Below are 17,173 nucleotides of genomic sequence, written 5' to 3' on the forward strand. Positions count from 1 at the left end.
ATCAGCCGGGAAATGACGTGGAGACAAGGAATCTTATTAAAAGAATCCATCCTGGTTGTACAGATTATCGAAATGAGAAGCGTCTTAGCGTTCAACTAGTTACAAGGGAGGATTCCCAAGTCGAGCAAGCGAAAGCACGTGCAGTGCACTAAGGCAAAACAAACAAGTCTTACCGCGGCGAATTCCAAACTGGGAATGGATCGATTCTAAATGGTTAAACAATATACTAATATGTGGTCACGCGAGTCTTAGAACTGTGTCCGTATGGTTTTAAGTTTTTGACATGCGGATCTCTTTACCGGTGGAGGAAACTGAACTAACAAAATCAAAATGGCTGCGTCCATGAGGAACATTTTATGTTGTCTAAAGAATTCGTCTTCAGTTTACTGTAGCCGATCTCAAGCAATATTTAATAAGAAAACACGTAATATTACTTTAAGTCTTACTTTAGATTAGAATAATATTAATACTATAATTACTAGGTATTTTAAAATTAAATCTTATTTAGATTTTAAAAAAATAATTTGATATTTTACACTCACAAACATTTAACAATAACAGTTCATTTTTTGCATTGATTGCTTCAAAAGATACATTCAGCCATGCATATTTAAAGGCATGAGTTCAACCTGTACCCCCTTTCATTGGTTAGGGTAGTTTTAGGGTTATGGTTAATCTTTAGAACCTTTGATATAGAGGGGTACGGGTCGAACTCTTTCCAAAATATAGTTTGCTTTTCTGTCTTCTTGCATGTAATATATGTTATAATGTAAAACACCGGTACACCAAAATGTTTTTGCCGTTTATTAAAAAATGTACACATATTCACTTAGTTTTTTTGCTATCTTCAGAGTTAACCTGGTGTCAATACCAAGTCTTCAAAATCCAAGTTCAACAGTATGGACAAAGTAACAGGGAGGAGGAAACCTGTCACCATGGTGACTTTGCAGTTCAGAGGAGTGCGGATAATTCTAAATCGGATGTGAAACACCCCCAAGACTTCCAGTTCAGTCAAGATAATATTGCATATGAAAGAGCTGTTGGAAAAAGTGAAGGTTGGATATAGTTTTGTCTCACTTTGACAAAGTAAAATAGATATAGATACACACATACATGTATGTATTACCTTTTTAGTGGCAGTGACAGCATCAGCTTTTGCATTTAGATCAACATTAAACTTTTGCATTTAACTCAACATTAAACTTTTGCATTTAGCTCAACATTAAACTTTTGCATTTAGCTCAACATTAAACTTTTGTGTTTAGCTCAACATTAAACTCGCATTTAGCTCCATTTCTCATAAGCTATAAGTCCAGGGGGGCCCATGCCCCCCTCCCCCCCCAACCCCCAATCCCAGGAAATTTTTACTTTTTCGCTTATTAATAACATTAAAAAGGTTCCTGTGTCATATCCCACTACACAGGTGCCCCCCCCCCCCCCCAATACAAAATCCTGCCTACGTCACTGTATAAGTCCTTGTTTAGTGAAACTAGATTTATAGTTGCACCTATGGATGTGCTTCACAATATATCATATTATAATTACATGTGAATAAAGTAATTTAATTGAAATTTTAATAGAATTTTTAAATTTAATTTATTGTAAAGATTATTATTATTTTAATTATTATTATTTATTTTCTAAATGCATTGAGATGGACATTTATGGATACAACTATCAGTGACACTGAACAATTTAATCATAGGTGAGACATTGAATTCCTCTGAATTCTTGTTGTATTATAGATTAAATTAAAATTATTTATAGTAGTTGTTACTATAAACTAATTAAAATCAGGAAATGTCAGCAAGCATTATAGGTTCTAAAAAAATTATAAGACAATAAAATTGCTAATATTCCATTATGTTTTGAATAAAACGATTAATGCAAACTGTCAAAAAAGTCAGAAAGCCTCAAGATATTGGGAGATATGAAAATGTGTTGGGCCCGGTAGGGGACGTATTGTTTTAGTAGTACTCTCAGAATGCTTGTTATTATTAATATTATTCAGACATGCAGTCTGTCATACCTCATCAAGAATGGACTAGTGAAACAAATATTTTAGGTACCAGTAAGTAGTTGTGTGGTTCCCCTTGTGGCTGCTTACAATACTTGTGCAAACTTTACTTTAGTATTCAGTGTAACTAATACAAGATTTTCTTTCTTTTAGCGGAGCAACAAAGGCGAGCCGTACTGACACCCGACCAGCCACCCGAGCCGAAGTTACTACGCGTAGCCATTATTGGAACTCCAAACGCTGGCAAGTCAACACTGACCAATCAGCTTATGAGATGGAAGGTATACTCAAATACCTGAATTCTATAAATTTACCTAACTTGAGCCTATGAAAATTGAAAATTTACCAAACTTGAACCTAGTAAAATTGAAAATTTGCTCAACTTGAGCCTATGAAAATTGAAAATTTGCCTAACTTGAGCCTATGAAAATTGAAAATTTGCCTAACCCATTTATTGATTACGCAAAAACAAATTCAGGTAACCCATTTCCTGTTTGCTTAACCTATTATGTTCACATAAATGTTGTTCTTAATTTAATGATTGAATGAAAAATAGGTCATGTAAAATTAGATTTGTGTGAATGACGTGTCAACAAAATGATAGTTCTCGCAATTTTCAGAATCCTGTGATTTTAATATACTTAGTGTATCATTCATGGTCACATCTAGCCTCAACGTGTAATCTTGAAGCAAACGAAAAGAAGAAGAAGAGAATATACTTAGTATCAAACTAAACTAGTTTGAGTTCATGTTCATAAAATGACTTCAGGCTCCAAATTTATAAGCATACTTGAGTCGAGAGGTTCATTTCAAAAAAAGTCCTATTCACATTGTATAAGATGCTGTCACGGTGCAGTACTTTTTTGGGAGCATTTCACAGCTGTGCTTATGATGCAGTGATAGAAATTAGCAGATTTGTTTACTGGTCCACCGGACAAATACATCAAGAAATCTACTTGTCCACCAATATTTTCACTTGTCCAAATAAATGGTTTGTTTTATTCAAGTAACAGGATGATGTTTTTGATTGCTAAAAATGAAACTGCACTGAAATTTTTTACTTGTCCACTGGACAACCACCGAGACACGTTTTGCTTGTCCGAATAGATTTTCACTTGTTGGGACAACAGACAACTGCTTATTTCGAATACTATGATGTTCCTCATTGTGGTGTATGGTTGGCAACATTCTCATGGGTTCCCTGAGAGTAGTGAATACAGCACAGTTCTCTGTATCTTTAAAAAAAATTGGTGAAATTAATATATTAGCATTTGTGATAATGTTTTCAAATGTTTTTCATTTTGTGTTGACAGTTTGCTGCAATACTGGTTTGTTTACCATGACTCTATACACTGTTTTCATGGTCAAACCACAGCAGGTTTTTTTTAAATATGCATCTGTGATAATATAAGTTTTTAGTTTTGTATTGATTTATCAAAAAAAGCAAATGTTTTATTTAATGACATACTCAAGTTACTCAACTCATTTTAATTATGGTCATATGGCGTCGGAGTATTGATTGACCAGAGCTGTATTGGTTTTATCTTTACCACAGTTTTATGCATTATTTCAATGCTTGTTTTACAGGTGTCCTCGGTGTCGCCAAAAGTACATACAACCCGACACAATGTCAGAGCTGTCTTCACAGAAGATGACACGCAGATTGTGAGTTGAGCTGCATTTGTAAAAAGATTATATTTGTTTCTGTAATACAGCCAGCTCATTAACATCATCGCTTTCTTATCTTGATTTTTAGCTTCAAATTATAATTGTGTTCTTATTGATAAAGATTACAATGGTAATAGACCAAGGTTCTGAATATTTTCTCTTGTATCCAAAACCGTTATAGATCTTACAAAGCAGAATTGGATTCTAGAGGCCTCTGAAAATTGTGAGAACAATCATTTCATTCATGCTTGCTCACGCAAGACTAGTTTTATATAACCAGTTTTTTGTTTGTGTGTTATATCTGGGACATCATTTAGATGGTTATAATATGTTTTGCAAAAGTTAAATGGGATATCTGAATTTGTTTTTGCATGACACATAAATAATCTTTCAAAATTGTCTACAGCATTTTTAAACCAGAACCGCTTGTAACAAATAAACACAGAATTGAAAAGCAATACTTATCCCTCCAAACGATGGCATTAATTTCTATCCTGCGACAAAATATTGCCATCAGCAAAGACCCTGAGTTATGGCAGTTCATGTTGCATCTTGGGTAACTGCCGTCAGTGCCATTGTTAAGTTGAAGTCCTGACTTAGTACATTAGTCTTCTTCTTTAAGTATTTCTTTTCAGATTTCCAGAAAATTAGATTTTAAACTTCGCTGTCATCTTTTCATTCCTCACATTTTGTGTCACTTTATTTGTGTTACTCTTCAGGTTTTTATGGACACACCCGGTCTTCTTCATCCGAAACAGAGAAAAAAGTGAGTTTGCTGCAAACACCACACACACACACACTAACCAGCTGCAGTTGCTTAGCAGTTATGTCACTAGGCAGTAAATTGTGCAGGGTGGTCTAGATTGTGGCAAGTGAAGGTTTTTTTTTTTTAGGTGGGAGGGTCTGGTCATGCTCTCTCAGAAAATACATTTTTAAAAAAAAAATATCTGGAGCAGGAGAGGGGATGACCCCCCCCCCCCCCCCCCCGAAACCACCCCCCTCTGCACACACTCCTAGTCACCTACTTTTAGGTTGGTAGATATTGGGTTTGGCATCAAAATACTAGTTCCTATCAAGGGTGGGAATTCTCCTCGGATCCGCCGTTTTCCTCTCATGGAACATTGCATCTCCTCGCATTTTAATCATCCCTTACTCCAAAATGTGTCCGATGGCACAGATTTTAACCTAGGATTTCAAGAATTTCCGGGACCCCTCTAGATTTCCTCTTTTTTCACAGTTCACCAATTCCCAACCCTGATTTTTCTTTTTCTCTTTCTTTCTTACTTTCTTTCCTTCTTTTTTTTCTTTTTAAGAACATATTTAACACTTCAATAACAAGTGAGTTATAACAGTCAGTGGGAAGAACAAGGCCACTACACCGATTTGTCTTTCACTAACCACTTACTATTCGTTTCTGTAATAAACAGACAGCCCGTATATCTGAGGAGTGTGTCCAGGGCCCCGTTCCACGAAGCGACCTTAGCCCTAAGATCAACTTAAGTGCATAGGGTAGCTATGCTCCTACGGTAATCTCAGGGCTAAGATCGCTTCGTGGAATGGTGCCTTGGATAGCATGCATGAATCTAAGTTGGATATAAGCACAGAAATCATGTTAAAGTGAAATAAAAATACACATATTGATGTATACAGAACAACTCTTTTAGTGAATGTTTGACTGTTTTAAACCCTGTCATAGCATGATGGCCTGCAGTGCTCAGTCAAGTTAATTAAGTTGTGGACATGACGCACACTGTGATTTGTTTGACGTCATAATAATGCATTTACTGGTGGATTCTAAGAGCTGAATATAGGTTTTATTAATAAAATTTGTTTTGTTTTTAATGACTGGAGCACATTGATTGATTAATCATCGGCTATTGGATGTCAAATATTTGTTTATTCTGACATGTAGTCATTAGAGGAAACCTGCTACATTTTTCTATTAGCAGCAAGGGATCTTTTATAGGCACTTTCTCGCAGACAGGAAATCACATACCACGGCCTTTGACCAGTTGTGGTGCACTGGTTGGAACGAGAAGAATGTATCCACCGAGGTTGTTCAATTCTGTGACGTGAGCACGTGTGCTAAATCCTGCCCTGTTTTTTTTTTGTAATAAGAACTAGACTAGAAGAATCTGTGTGTGTGTGTGTGTGTGTGTGTGCTAAATCCTGCCCTGTTTTTTTTTTTAATAAGACTAGAAGAATCTGTGTGTGTGCACGCGTGTGTCACTGTGTGTGTGTGTGTGTACGCGTGTGTGTGTGTGTGTGTTGACCAACATACAAACTGATTTTTTTTTCTTTCTTATTTTCAGACACCACCTTGAAATGACATTGGTTACAGATCCAGAAAGAAGTTTAGAATCAGCAGACCTAAGTTATTATAATTTTCTGTGTTTTCTTTGTAAATGTCTGATGAGTATACCTGATTTACTTTGTGTAGCTGTCACATTAACTTACATAGTTCTCTTCTGGAAAGGTATGTGCTGTAAAGATAGCGCTACACAAAGGAATGGAAAATAATATTTTCTTTATAACACCATAGCACGTTTTAAACTGTAGCTATTGGTGTTGAATGTACAGTTATTTCAACACTTGGTTGCCACCACATACACAACTCCAGGGCCCTGTTCCACGAATTTTTTTTAGCTATGGTTAATTGTAGTGACTTCAGGTGAGTTTTACAACTGGCACCGTAAACTTTACAGCCATTCCATAAAGCAATCTTACCTTAGTCATAAGTGCCTCTTCAATATCTTGTTTGCGAAGAAGTGCGAATTAGTTAAATAATAAAACGGTTTTTGACTTTTCAGAACGTCTTGGATGTAGTCACTGGTATCAGACATTCATGAAGTAACTTTGTCAGTTAATTTGCTAAGCGATAATTGCCGAATGCATAAGACATGAGACTTATCTTCCATATTTTTGTGTGAATGTTTTTATGGAACGTCAAGTTTCATAAAAGGTATTTGGTGTATATTAGATCCATTTCTACACAAAAAGTTACTATCTTTCTTAGAAATTGATCAAATCATCATCTAACTGCCATTTGACATCTATGTTAGTGGCTTACTACTACCTCATACCTATTGTAAATTTTCACAGTAATTTATGATAGTAAGCCACGCCTCATCATGGAACAGGCTGGTGATCGTAGAAAAAAATAATGTGATGACTGTGTACTATTCTGATAGACAAAAGAAACGAGACATGTCTATTAAAGTGCTAAATAGTTTATATTGGTTTAAATTATATATATATATATATATATATATATATATATATATATATATATATATATCCAGAAACCAAATCAAGAAATGTGTGGTGAATGTGTCATTTAATTGGACTATTATTACCCACACGTAAAATGGAAGATCACCCACTCGTGAAATGGAAGATCACCCACTCGTGAAATGGAAGATCACGCACTCGTGAAATGGAAGCATTGTTGTTTGGAGTGGGATCGCAGAAAACTGTTATGATTGAGTGAAGACATATGAACCGTATGATAGCATTTGTGTGTCACCGATAGTGTCAACAGTGGTTCATTCACCTGCTACTAAGTGTGAACTTGCTTTTGTGATGTCATGACACAAATGTCACTTTGTGTTGTCACATACAGAAAACATTTCTTGCCATTTTATGATTAATCTGAATGGTTTTTTTGCCATTTGATTTGATTTCTAGATATGTACTGAAACCAATAAAATCTGTTCAGTACTTTGGTTTTATGTACCGTTTCTTTTGTTCATCAGTAAATGACCTCAGGCTTTGTGCCAAAAGTTAAAAGTTAATGTGATGTACGTAAAATAAAAACAAAACAGATCATAAATACCCCTACTAGGTGGTTATGTGTTTGAAATCTTTGAAATTGGTTACTGCATTTCATGTACTTCGACATATTTTAAGCAGCATATAGAAATGTATTCATTAATTTTTAAGATTTTAGGGTACATAGTTTTACCCTTTGTACCCTCTGGATCAGTAATAGGGCAAGTTTACTTTTTATCAATCCAAAAAGCAGTTATCAGTACCTATGTATAAAATTTGATCAGAATTATTTTAAATAATTTCACTGATTTTTTTTTTTTTTTTTTTTTTTACTTCAGTTGCTGTATTGCATGACATATCCAACACTTGGACGAGAAACCAGCTGGACCCACTTGTGCTACAAATACTGCACCTCTATCCCCAGTTGCCATCTATTCTAATACTCAACAAGGTGTGTTTATAGTACTACATTTCAGGGCTTCTAGAATTTTTATAAAATCCACTAGAGATGGGATCAGTGATTTAAAAAATTGACTAGCCATGATTAAAAATTGAATAGCCCTACTTTACTTTTAGTTAATACAATATTACTAAATAATAGTAAAACTTGGATATATGTCGCCTAAAGAGAGAGATATAGCTTATGGGGGTGGAGGGGGGGGGCAGGATATTCTTATTTACAAAATAGACTTAACTAGCCATTTGAGTAGGGCTACCATAAGCCCTGCAGTTACTGTAAATTATAAAAATATGCATCATAATATTATTGTGTTGGAATAAGTACACAAAAAAGCATGTTATTAATAATTAATCTGGTAGTTGAAAAGGGGCGGGACATAGCCTAATGGTAAAGCGCTCTCTCGATGCACGGTCTGTCTGGAATCGATCCCCGCCGGTGAGCCCATTGGGCTATTTCTCATTCCAGCCAGTGCACCACGACTGGTATATCAAAGGTCGTGGTATGTACTACCCTGTCTGTGGGATGGTGCATATAAACGATCCCTTGCTGCTAATCGAAAAGAGTAGCCCATGAAGTGGTGACAGCAGGTTTCCTCTTGAAATATCTGTGTGGTCCTTAACCATATGTCTGATGCCATATAACCATAAATACAATGTGTTGAGTGCATCGTCAAATAAAACATTTCTTTCTTTTGTTTTCTGCTTCTTGGTGTGCCAAAGAAATAACCAGGTGTTGAACACTGAACTAGTATACTGTAAACCGTGAAAAAAATGCGTGCTTATAAATGTCGCGTCATTCACGTCCAACCTTATGTCGCGAAATTAATACGCACGCACTATTTTCCAGTTTGAAGTGTGCTTAAAGTGTTTTGTTTTGAAATATTTTATTGAGAATAAAATTCACAAAAAGATTCACTCAACAGGCACAGCCTATACATGAGCTCTCCTTGATAGCGACTAATCGTTGTTTTATGTAACTTCAATCGATGGCGACTAATCGTTTATTGTTTTATCTACCAAAAGGATTTAACAGTTAACAACTGAAGCTGTGAGTTGTGATTCTAATACAGGTGAGGTGGGTAGGGCCTAATCCCCTCTATAGACTCTGTACCAGGCACAATTGCTTGATGTAGGATAACAGAATATTGATTCACAGACAGTAACTTTATAAAAATTACAGTGAGCTGTCTTTATCCACTTTTTTTTTTTGAGCTGTCAACAGTCGTTCGCGAAATTTACACGTCAAGAACATGCGCTAAGGTATACATTCGCGAAAAAAACACATCGCAATATTAATATGGTTTACAGTAGTTTATCTTAAAGAGATTATATGTTGTTGTTGTTTTGGTATGGAATATCATTTTGTAAATAGTACTTGATGGTATTATCTGTTAAAAAAACAAAAAAAACAAACACTTCAAGTATTTATTGCGCTAATACTTTGGTCCATTTTAGCTTTAATATCTAGTAACTTGTGAACATAATTTTGTGAGGTACAGGATATAATTGTATTAGTCCCCTACCGGTTCAACTGGAGTGGACCATAGGTTTCATCGCCGTCCTTCTGTCTGTCTGTCCATCCGTCTCTTTCACATATAGTTTTCCAGATGTTTGTTTTAGAGGACCTTGAGATACTGACCTGAAATTTTTTGTAGAGCTTTATCGTGTACTGTTACAGATCAAATTTGACTTTCATGGCGATTTACCCATTTTTGACGGAGTTATGGCCCTTGAACTTAGGAAGTGTGAAAATATGTTTTCCAGACTTTTTTTTTAGAAGGCCTTGAGATATTAACCTGGAATTGTGTGTATGTCTTTGTCATGTACTGTTACAGATCATGTTTGACTTTCATGATGATTTATCCATTTTGATGGAGTTATAGCCCTTGAACTTGGGAGATGTGAAAAAAACTAAATTCCAGAATAATATTTCACAAAGCCTTAAGATATTGAACTGAAATTTGGTGTATAGCTTTATCATGTACTGTTACAGATCAAGTTTGACTTTCAAGTTTAACTTTTATGGTGATTTGCCCACTTTTCACATAAGTATGGCCTTTGAATTTAGGAGATAAAAAAAACATTTGAGTTCGGCAGGGGACATGTATTGCTTGTTTTTCTAGTCCCAACATAAAAAAACCTTTTTTATATTTTCTCATCATGAAAAAATATTACATTTTTTTTTAACAATGAGCCGGTTCCCACATTGCAAAATCTAAATTATTAAAACCTTATTTATTTTGTCAGGTGGGGGTATAAGACATTTTATACCTATTTTGCTGTTTGTTCAAGTTGTAGTTTTCTTCTTATTTGCATTAGATGAGTGACTCTATAATGACATCTTGACTATGTTAGAGCTGGGGGGTTTTTTCACCTTGTTTATTCTTTGTCAGGTTGATTTGTTGAAAAAGAAGAGCTTGTTGTTACAAATAACTCGCAACCTCACCGAGGGCGTTGTTGGTGGAGAAATGGCCGGTGCTCACACCAAGAAAACCTCTCGTCGCAAGCAGCACATAGACGAGTTCTTGAACAAGTATGATCAACAAGACTCCCCCGATTATGAAGATAGTCACTCGGAGGAGATGCATCATCGGATAGACAAAGTTGAGCAAAGTCATTGTGAACAGTTGCATCATGGAATAGATAAAATTTCAGAGGACAGCGAGACAGAGAAATGTTTTAATGATGAGTTTAGCAGACGGCACTTGATACCTATCGCTTACAAGAAAAAGGTGAAAGCAGACGGACAGACTGAAGGTCAAGGACAGGGCAGCTGGACGGAGTACCATGATAAAAGGAAGGAGATTCAGTTTAAGATCCGCAATAAGAACGGGTGGCCAAACTTCAGCCATGTCTTCATGGTGTCTGCCCTCACCGGAGATGGGGTCGATGAACTGAGAGTGAGTTTTAATTATTTAATTATCACAGTCAGCCACCACTCGCCTCTTAAAAACAATTGGCAGATTTTATTTTAATTTGACCAAAAAAAATGTAATTATTGATATTTTGTTGGAAAATAAAGTGGATTTTTGCCCTTTTTGAAGTTTAATAGATAATTTGGCAAATATTCTGCTCACCCAGAGCTACTTCTGACAGTTGAACTTTTCATGCAAAGTGAAACAATATATTTCTTTTCAACATATTCTGTCCTCAAACAAGTGCACCCCACCCCCATACGGCTAGTAGTCTGGTCTGAACATCCCAACAGCCAATGGGATGGCCTAAATTCTTCTACTACATAAAACAAGCAAAAAAGAGAAGAAAAACCGATAGATGACTGAGTAAATCAGAACCACGGTAAAAGACGTCTGAACTGAACAGCGAAGAAAAAAAGAAGGAAGTTAGTCACGTGACCGGTACTAGAGGAAGCATGCAATAGAAGAATTTAGGCCATCCCATTGGCTGTTGGGATGTTCGGACCAGACAACTAGTCATAGGGGGGTGTGCACTTGTTTGAGGACAGGTAATGTATCCATAAAAGAGAAAACACCTCAAGTTTTCTCCAATGTGTATGTTGTTGTATACATAACAAAATTGTGCTTCATGATATAAAATAAAAAAGTAAATAACTAGAATGTTTTTCATAAAAGACAAGCTATATAATATGTATGTTGATGTATAATACAAAATCATGCCTTATGATGTAAAACTATTTACTTGGTTTATAGTTATGAAACATGCACCTGTATATGTTCATATCAGTGCATTTTAAATTATTATTTAAAAAATTTTTTAATTACAATACTTTAGCATTTAGGTCCATTTATCATAAAGTCCTACATCACTGAAACTTCCTTACACTGTGGTGTTACATAAATATATATAAATAATATTTTCATATACTTACCATTTGTGACACCCAATAGCTGATGTGTATTTTTGTGCTGGGGTGTCGTTAAACATTCATTCATTCATTCATTTACAGTTCCATCTATTAATGTTTATATTAATGCATGATTAGTAATAATAATTAATAATAAATGCAGTGACAGACCCTGGTTTTTAAACACTAAGACATATTTTTCACTATTAAAGCCGTTTTTTGCAAAATTTTGTGCTGGGGTATTGTTAAAGATTCATTTCATTCATTCATTCATTCATTCATTCATTCATTCATTTTTGATAATTTAAGTTAGAAGTACTTACATTTTATTATTTAGAATATTAATTTTCACACTTAGTGTCTATTTTCACACGCTGAAACTAGAATCAGTGCCTTTAAATCTGTTTTTTAAGTTTATATTTTTTTAATGCATTGAGATAAACATTTAGGGATGCAACTATCATCGACACCAGATAGTTTATGGTAGCTAATACATTTAATTCCACAGAATTCTGATTTTAAAATTTCTTCTATATTCTCCAAAATACAATTACATATATCTTTGAACAAGAAAATGGTGGGTTAATTGTTTTTAGTGCTACATGGTTTAATTTTTGTTTGTACTGAATGTTAAATAGAGACTACTACATGAGTGGCCGTTAGATATCATTTATCTTACGAGTTGTTTTAAAACGTATCTAATGAGCGAAAGCGAGTTGGATATATTTTTAAACAACGAGTTGCAAGATAAATGGTAGGCTTATCTAACAGACATGAATGTTATATTCTTTTTCTTATATATCCAGAAAAAACAGCTTTAAAATAAATTTAAATGCCTTTTCTAACGAAAAACCTATTTACGGCCCTTGCGCTTATAGTTAACTTGTGCGTCACAGACAAGTCAATTTCAGGTTTACTTGTATGTCACGAAGTGATCGATTCAACTTTTTTTTCTTCTTTTTTTCATTGGATGGTATGGCATTGGTGACCTGGTCATCACCTAGGAGCAGCCAGTCATATGTTTTTAAAACCAACTAACAACTAACCCACTGTCCTGGACAGACAGCCCAGATAGCTGAGGTGTGTGTCCAGGACAGCGTGCATGAACCTTAATTGGATATAAGCACCTAAATAAGTTGAAATGAATGAATCAAAATGTCTTTAAAATGTTATCGCACGTATGTGTTAACAGCGGGTTTGTAAGAATAATAATTTAAATGATTACTATTGTAGAGTCACCTTAAGAGTCGCGCAGTTCGAAGTGACTGGGAATATCACAGCAGTTTGGTGACTGACCAGGACCCGTTTGAACTGGCTTGTACTTACGTCTGGGAGAAAATACTGGAACATTTACCAAGACAAATACCATACCACCTCTATCCTGTAAGACTCTTCATCATTGTTACTGTGAAAGATATATTAAAATATTTAGCATGTAAAGTACCATGCTACCCCTCTACTGTAAGACTTTTGATAATTGTTTGTGCAGAATATATTAAAATAGTTAGTGTTTTCCCTAGAAATTTGTCAAGGCATGGTAGACTAGACACTAGACACTATTTTCAGGGCATGTTTTTTTTTTTTCATTAAAGAAAAAACAATTAATTGAAATGAAAATAAATGTAATTAATGTGCTTGCTTTAATAAATGAATTGCAAAATATATAACAGGAACATTTTATATATTAATCATATATATGTTTTAGTATTTTATAAAGGTAATTTTAGAATTAATTATTGAAAAAGGCTTGTTTAATATCAGGGTAGCATGGCGCCGATTAAGGCAAGATGGTGCTAGACTATTGAGGCATGGTGCTGATTAAGGCAAGATGGTGCTAAACTATTGAGGCATGGTGCTGATTAAGGCAAGATGGTGCTAAACTATTGAGGCATGGTGCTGCACCATTCTAAAACAATCTAGGGAAAACGCTAATATTTACCATGTGAAGTACCACACTACCCCTCTCCTGTATGATTTTTGATATTTATTATGTGAGATCTTCTCTTTTTTTTTTTTTTTTTTTTTTTTTTTTTTTTTTTTTTTTTTTTTCCAGCCCCTTGTTTACAATTAGAACAACACCTGCCAAGGGTTAAACCTGTGGGATTAAGTTAGTGGGTGAAATGTTATATATCAGATTGGCTGCCAAAGGTTTATAAAAGCAGTGGCAACCTTTTTGTTTAGCATAACGTTATGGAGGGCCAGTTAAGATCAACATATCCAGGGCAGCTTCATTCCCAAAGAGAACTGGTTTTGTCAAACACAAAGCAGAGGCGGATCTAGGGGCCCAGGGGCCCGTCCCCCCCCCCCCCCCCCACCCCCCCCCCCCCACCCCTAAATTTTGCAACAGTTTTAATTTTATTATATATTCATTTTCATTTTTTTTTACGATCCCCTCCAAAACTCCCCCAAAGTTCCACTGGCATTCCGCCTCATGTCATTGGGACCCCTAAATGGATTTTCTGGATCCGCCACTGCAAAGACACCAAGCCTGTGAGGAAGGTGTCGAAAGATATCCAAAAACAGAAAGAAGAGTTCATTGCTGTAGTACGGGAGAACGTGAAAAGTAAAAAAAATCCTCCCAGCATTAGTAATAAGCTTTGACCAAACTGGTATTAACGTGCCTGTATCGAACTGGACATTAGCTTCAAAGGCCTCCAAACAAGTTGGGATTATTGGTTTAGAATATAAAACAAGAAGTTCTTAGCTCCATTTCTCACTAACTCTATGTTACATTAATTGTTTGGTTTTTTTCTTCATTTTGAGGTAGAAAAATGAAGGTTCAAAATGACAAATGCGTGATGTGTGTGGGGTTTTTTTGTTGTAAAGTTGGATGCAAAAGAGTGAGTGTAAACTTATTATGACTCCTTTAATGGTTAATATATCTTACATTCAACCTCTTCTTTATTGTTTGCAGGAAATTGTGCTGTGGGAAGTTGACGAGGAAGGCGTTTTAAACATCCTCATGGATATCACCACCAAAGACCAGTTCTACTTTGTAAGTTACGTCGCTTCTTCACCTAACAAATGAAAATGCAGACAAATGGGTTCTGTTCAGGGCTAGCTTTGGGTCAGCAGAAAAGTTCCTCAAATTATCTATAAAACTTCAAAAACTGCAGAAACTCAAGTTATTTTTTAACAAAATATCAAATATTTCATGACATTAATTTGTCAAATGATAATAAAATTTGCTAATTATTTTTGAAATTCGCATTTCGTTACTTTGGTGAGTGCCAGAAATTGGCCTGCTATTAATAACAAATAGTCATATTCCATAAGCGAACACAAAAACAAAACAGTTTGCAGTGCAAGAAACCCTTATTTGCCAACTGTTCACTTCTGCTTTAGAGCAGAGTACATTATTAAAACAATTTTCTTTGATCAACCTAACTTGTAAAACAACGTAAATGACGTGATAATATAATAAACTATTTAACTAAATATATTTCAAGTTGCATTAACGGAACGAAATGGGGTTGTAATATTTTTCTCTGTTAAATAATCCAAAGGAAAAATGTACATTATTAGACCTATTGGTATGCTACGTCAGAGCAAAAATGACTACCCACGATACCTAAGTGATAATTTTCTTTTCTTTGGGACTATGTAATTGGTCAGTTCTGTGATTTTAGATGGGAAAGCCTACTTAATCAATAGTTTTACAGAACTATTTACTGCAATAAACCATGTCCATTACTATTTTAGGGGCGACAGGTAATATTAAACAATACCAATATGTATTTTTGTGTCTAGACAGTGTCAATTAATTGGCTCGTCTGGTTACCAATCAAATACACACCTGTCAGTCAGGAATCACAGGTAGAGGCAACTAACACAATAGACCAATTAACTAAGAAAACACTGTGTATCATTTCAGTACGTAGGTTAATGCATGGACAAAACATGGTATAATTATTTTGACATTGGTGGTTTATTTTGTATTGAAAAATAATATATACTTATTGCTGGCTTACTGGGATGTATATTATTACAGAATATTGCAATGCACAACTGTTTTATCATCCTGCAAAAAAACAGGTAGATTGGTTTCTCTAGTTCTAAGACTCATTCCTGATGTTATGTGTTAAGTATTACATAACCACCATCTCACCAGAATGGAACAAAATGGCTACACCCGTTATATATAATAGCCGTCACATTTAACGGTTTTATTAATTAAATATAATAATATACTTGTTCATACAGTATTAAGCAATAATAAATATAATAATATACTTGCTGATACAGTATTAAGCAATAATGTGCATTATATATCGTTGAATATGCATACCAGTCCAAAAGACTTGCTTAAAGCAACATAATTTTAGAACATAATTTACTGTATGATAATTTAATCGAGTCACACTTTAAAACTGGCACCAATAATTTATCCATTACTTAAAACAGTCAATATTTGCTTACAAAATATTTTAAGTAATGTACTAATTCTTGCTTCTTTTTTTTTTTGACTTTTCAGTTTCAGCTGCTGGGTCACAAAGGGAAAACGATCACTAAAATAGCCGAGGAAGCTAAACAAGAGCTGATGAATGCTTTCCGTTGTGAGATGCGACTGAGGCTGGAGGCCAAACTGAGAAACAAATCTTGAAAGCATTGACTGAACATACTGGAGACATGAAACAAAACGCATGCCAATTAAACACTGGCTTCAAATCTTTTCATATGGAACATTACCAAAACAGTGGATGAGGTTTAGTCTATTTTCTGAATGTTAATGGAAAACAACACAAAAAAACAACATGATGAAATATCCTGGATTTTCTCAGGATAATTCTTATAGAAGCTATCTCGCCTCACCATATAATATAATTTATTCATGCAAAATATAAACACGACTACAGTTTTAATACATTTATGTGTTATCGCTATCAACATAAAACATCAATGTCTGTTGCCCTGTTTGTAACAAAGAATGGTTAATTAGAGATCTGATGATGCAGACAACTCTTTAAATAATTTCATGGATTGTTCTTTGTACCTATTGTATATATGTCAAACTACAGGGAGCATTAAAACTGGAATAAAAAAAGTTATTAGACTTTTTAAATTCTTAAAATCTATTAAACATTTCTCATAGGCAGGACAGCATTTACCACGGCCTCTGATGTACCAGGCTTGGGGCACTGGTTGAGTTGGTAAGAACACCCCACCCCCCACCCCTTCTCCATTGAGGGCAATTGATGACACCTCAGGCGAGACACCACATCCCCAGTCTGCTTAGTTAAAGTTTGTTTTCTTTAACAACACCACTAGAGCACATTGATTTATTAATCAACAGCTATTGAATGTCAAACATTTGGTAATTTGTCATATAGTGTTATTAGAGAGGAAACTTGCTACATTTTTCAGTTAGTAGCAAGGAATCTTTTATATGCACAATCCAACAGACAGGATAGCACATACCACAGCCTTTGATATAC

General features: G+C 35.0%; 1 protein-coding gene across 1 annotated transcript; it reads left to right on the forward strand.

Moving 5' to 3' along the window:
- The first annotated feature begins 319 nt into the window (after window positions 1–319).
- Window positions 320–16,902, forward strand: LOC121368356 (GTPase Era, mitochondrial-like). The gene is made up of 11 exons (XM_041493050.1): window positions 320–424; window positions 852–1,055; window positions 2,171–2,298; window positions 3,605–3,682; window positions 4,405–4,451; window positions 5,998–6,059; window positions 7,795–7,907; window positions 10,309–10,815; window positions 12,972–13,121; window positions 14,653–14,733; window positions 16,213–16,902. The coding sequence occupies exons 1-11, from the start codon at window positions 331–333 to the stop codon at window positions 16,339–16,341; spliced, it is 1,593 nt and encodes a 530-aa protein (XP_041348984.1). The 5' UTR covers window positions 320–330; the 3' UTR covers window positions 16,342–16,902.
- The last annotated feature ends 271 nt before the right edge of the window (window positions 16,903–17,173 follow it).

Source organism: Gigantopelta aegis, chromosome 3 (genome assembly GCF_016097555.1).
Source record: "Gigantopelta aegis isolate Gae_Host chromosome 3, Gae_host_genome, whole genome shotgun sequence".
Classification (NCBI taxonomy): Eukaryota; Metazoa; Mollusca; class Gastropoda; order Neomphalida; family Peltospiridae; genus Gigantopelta; species Gigantopelta aegis.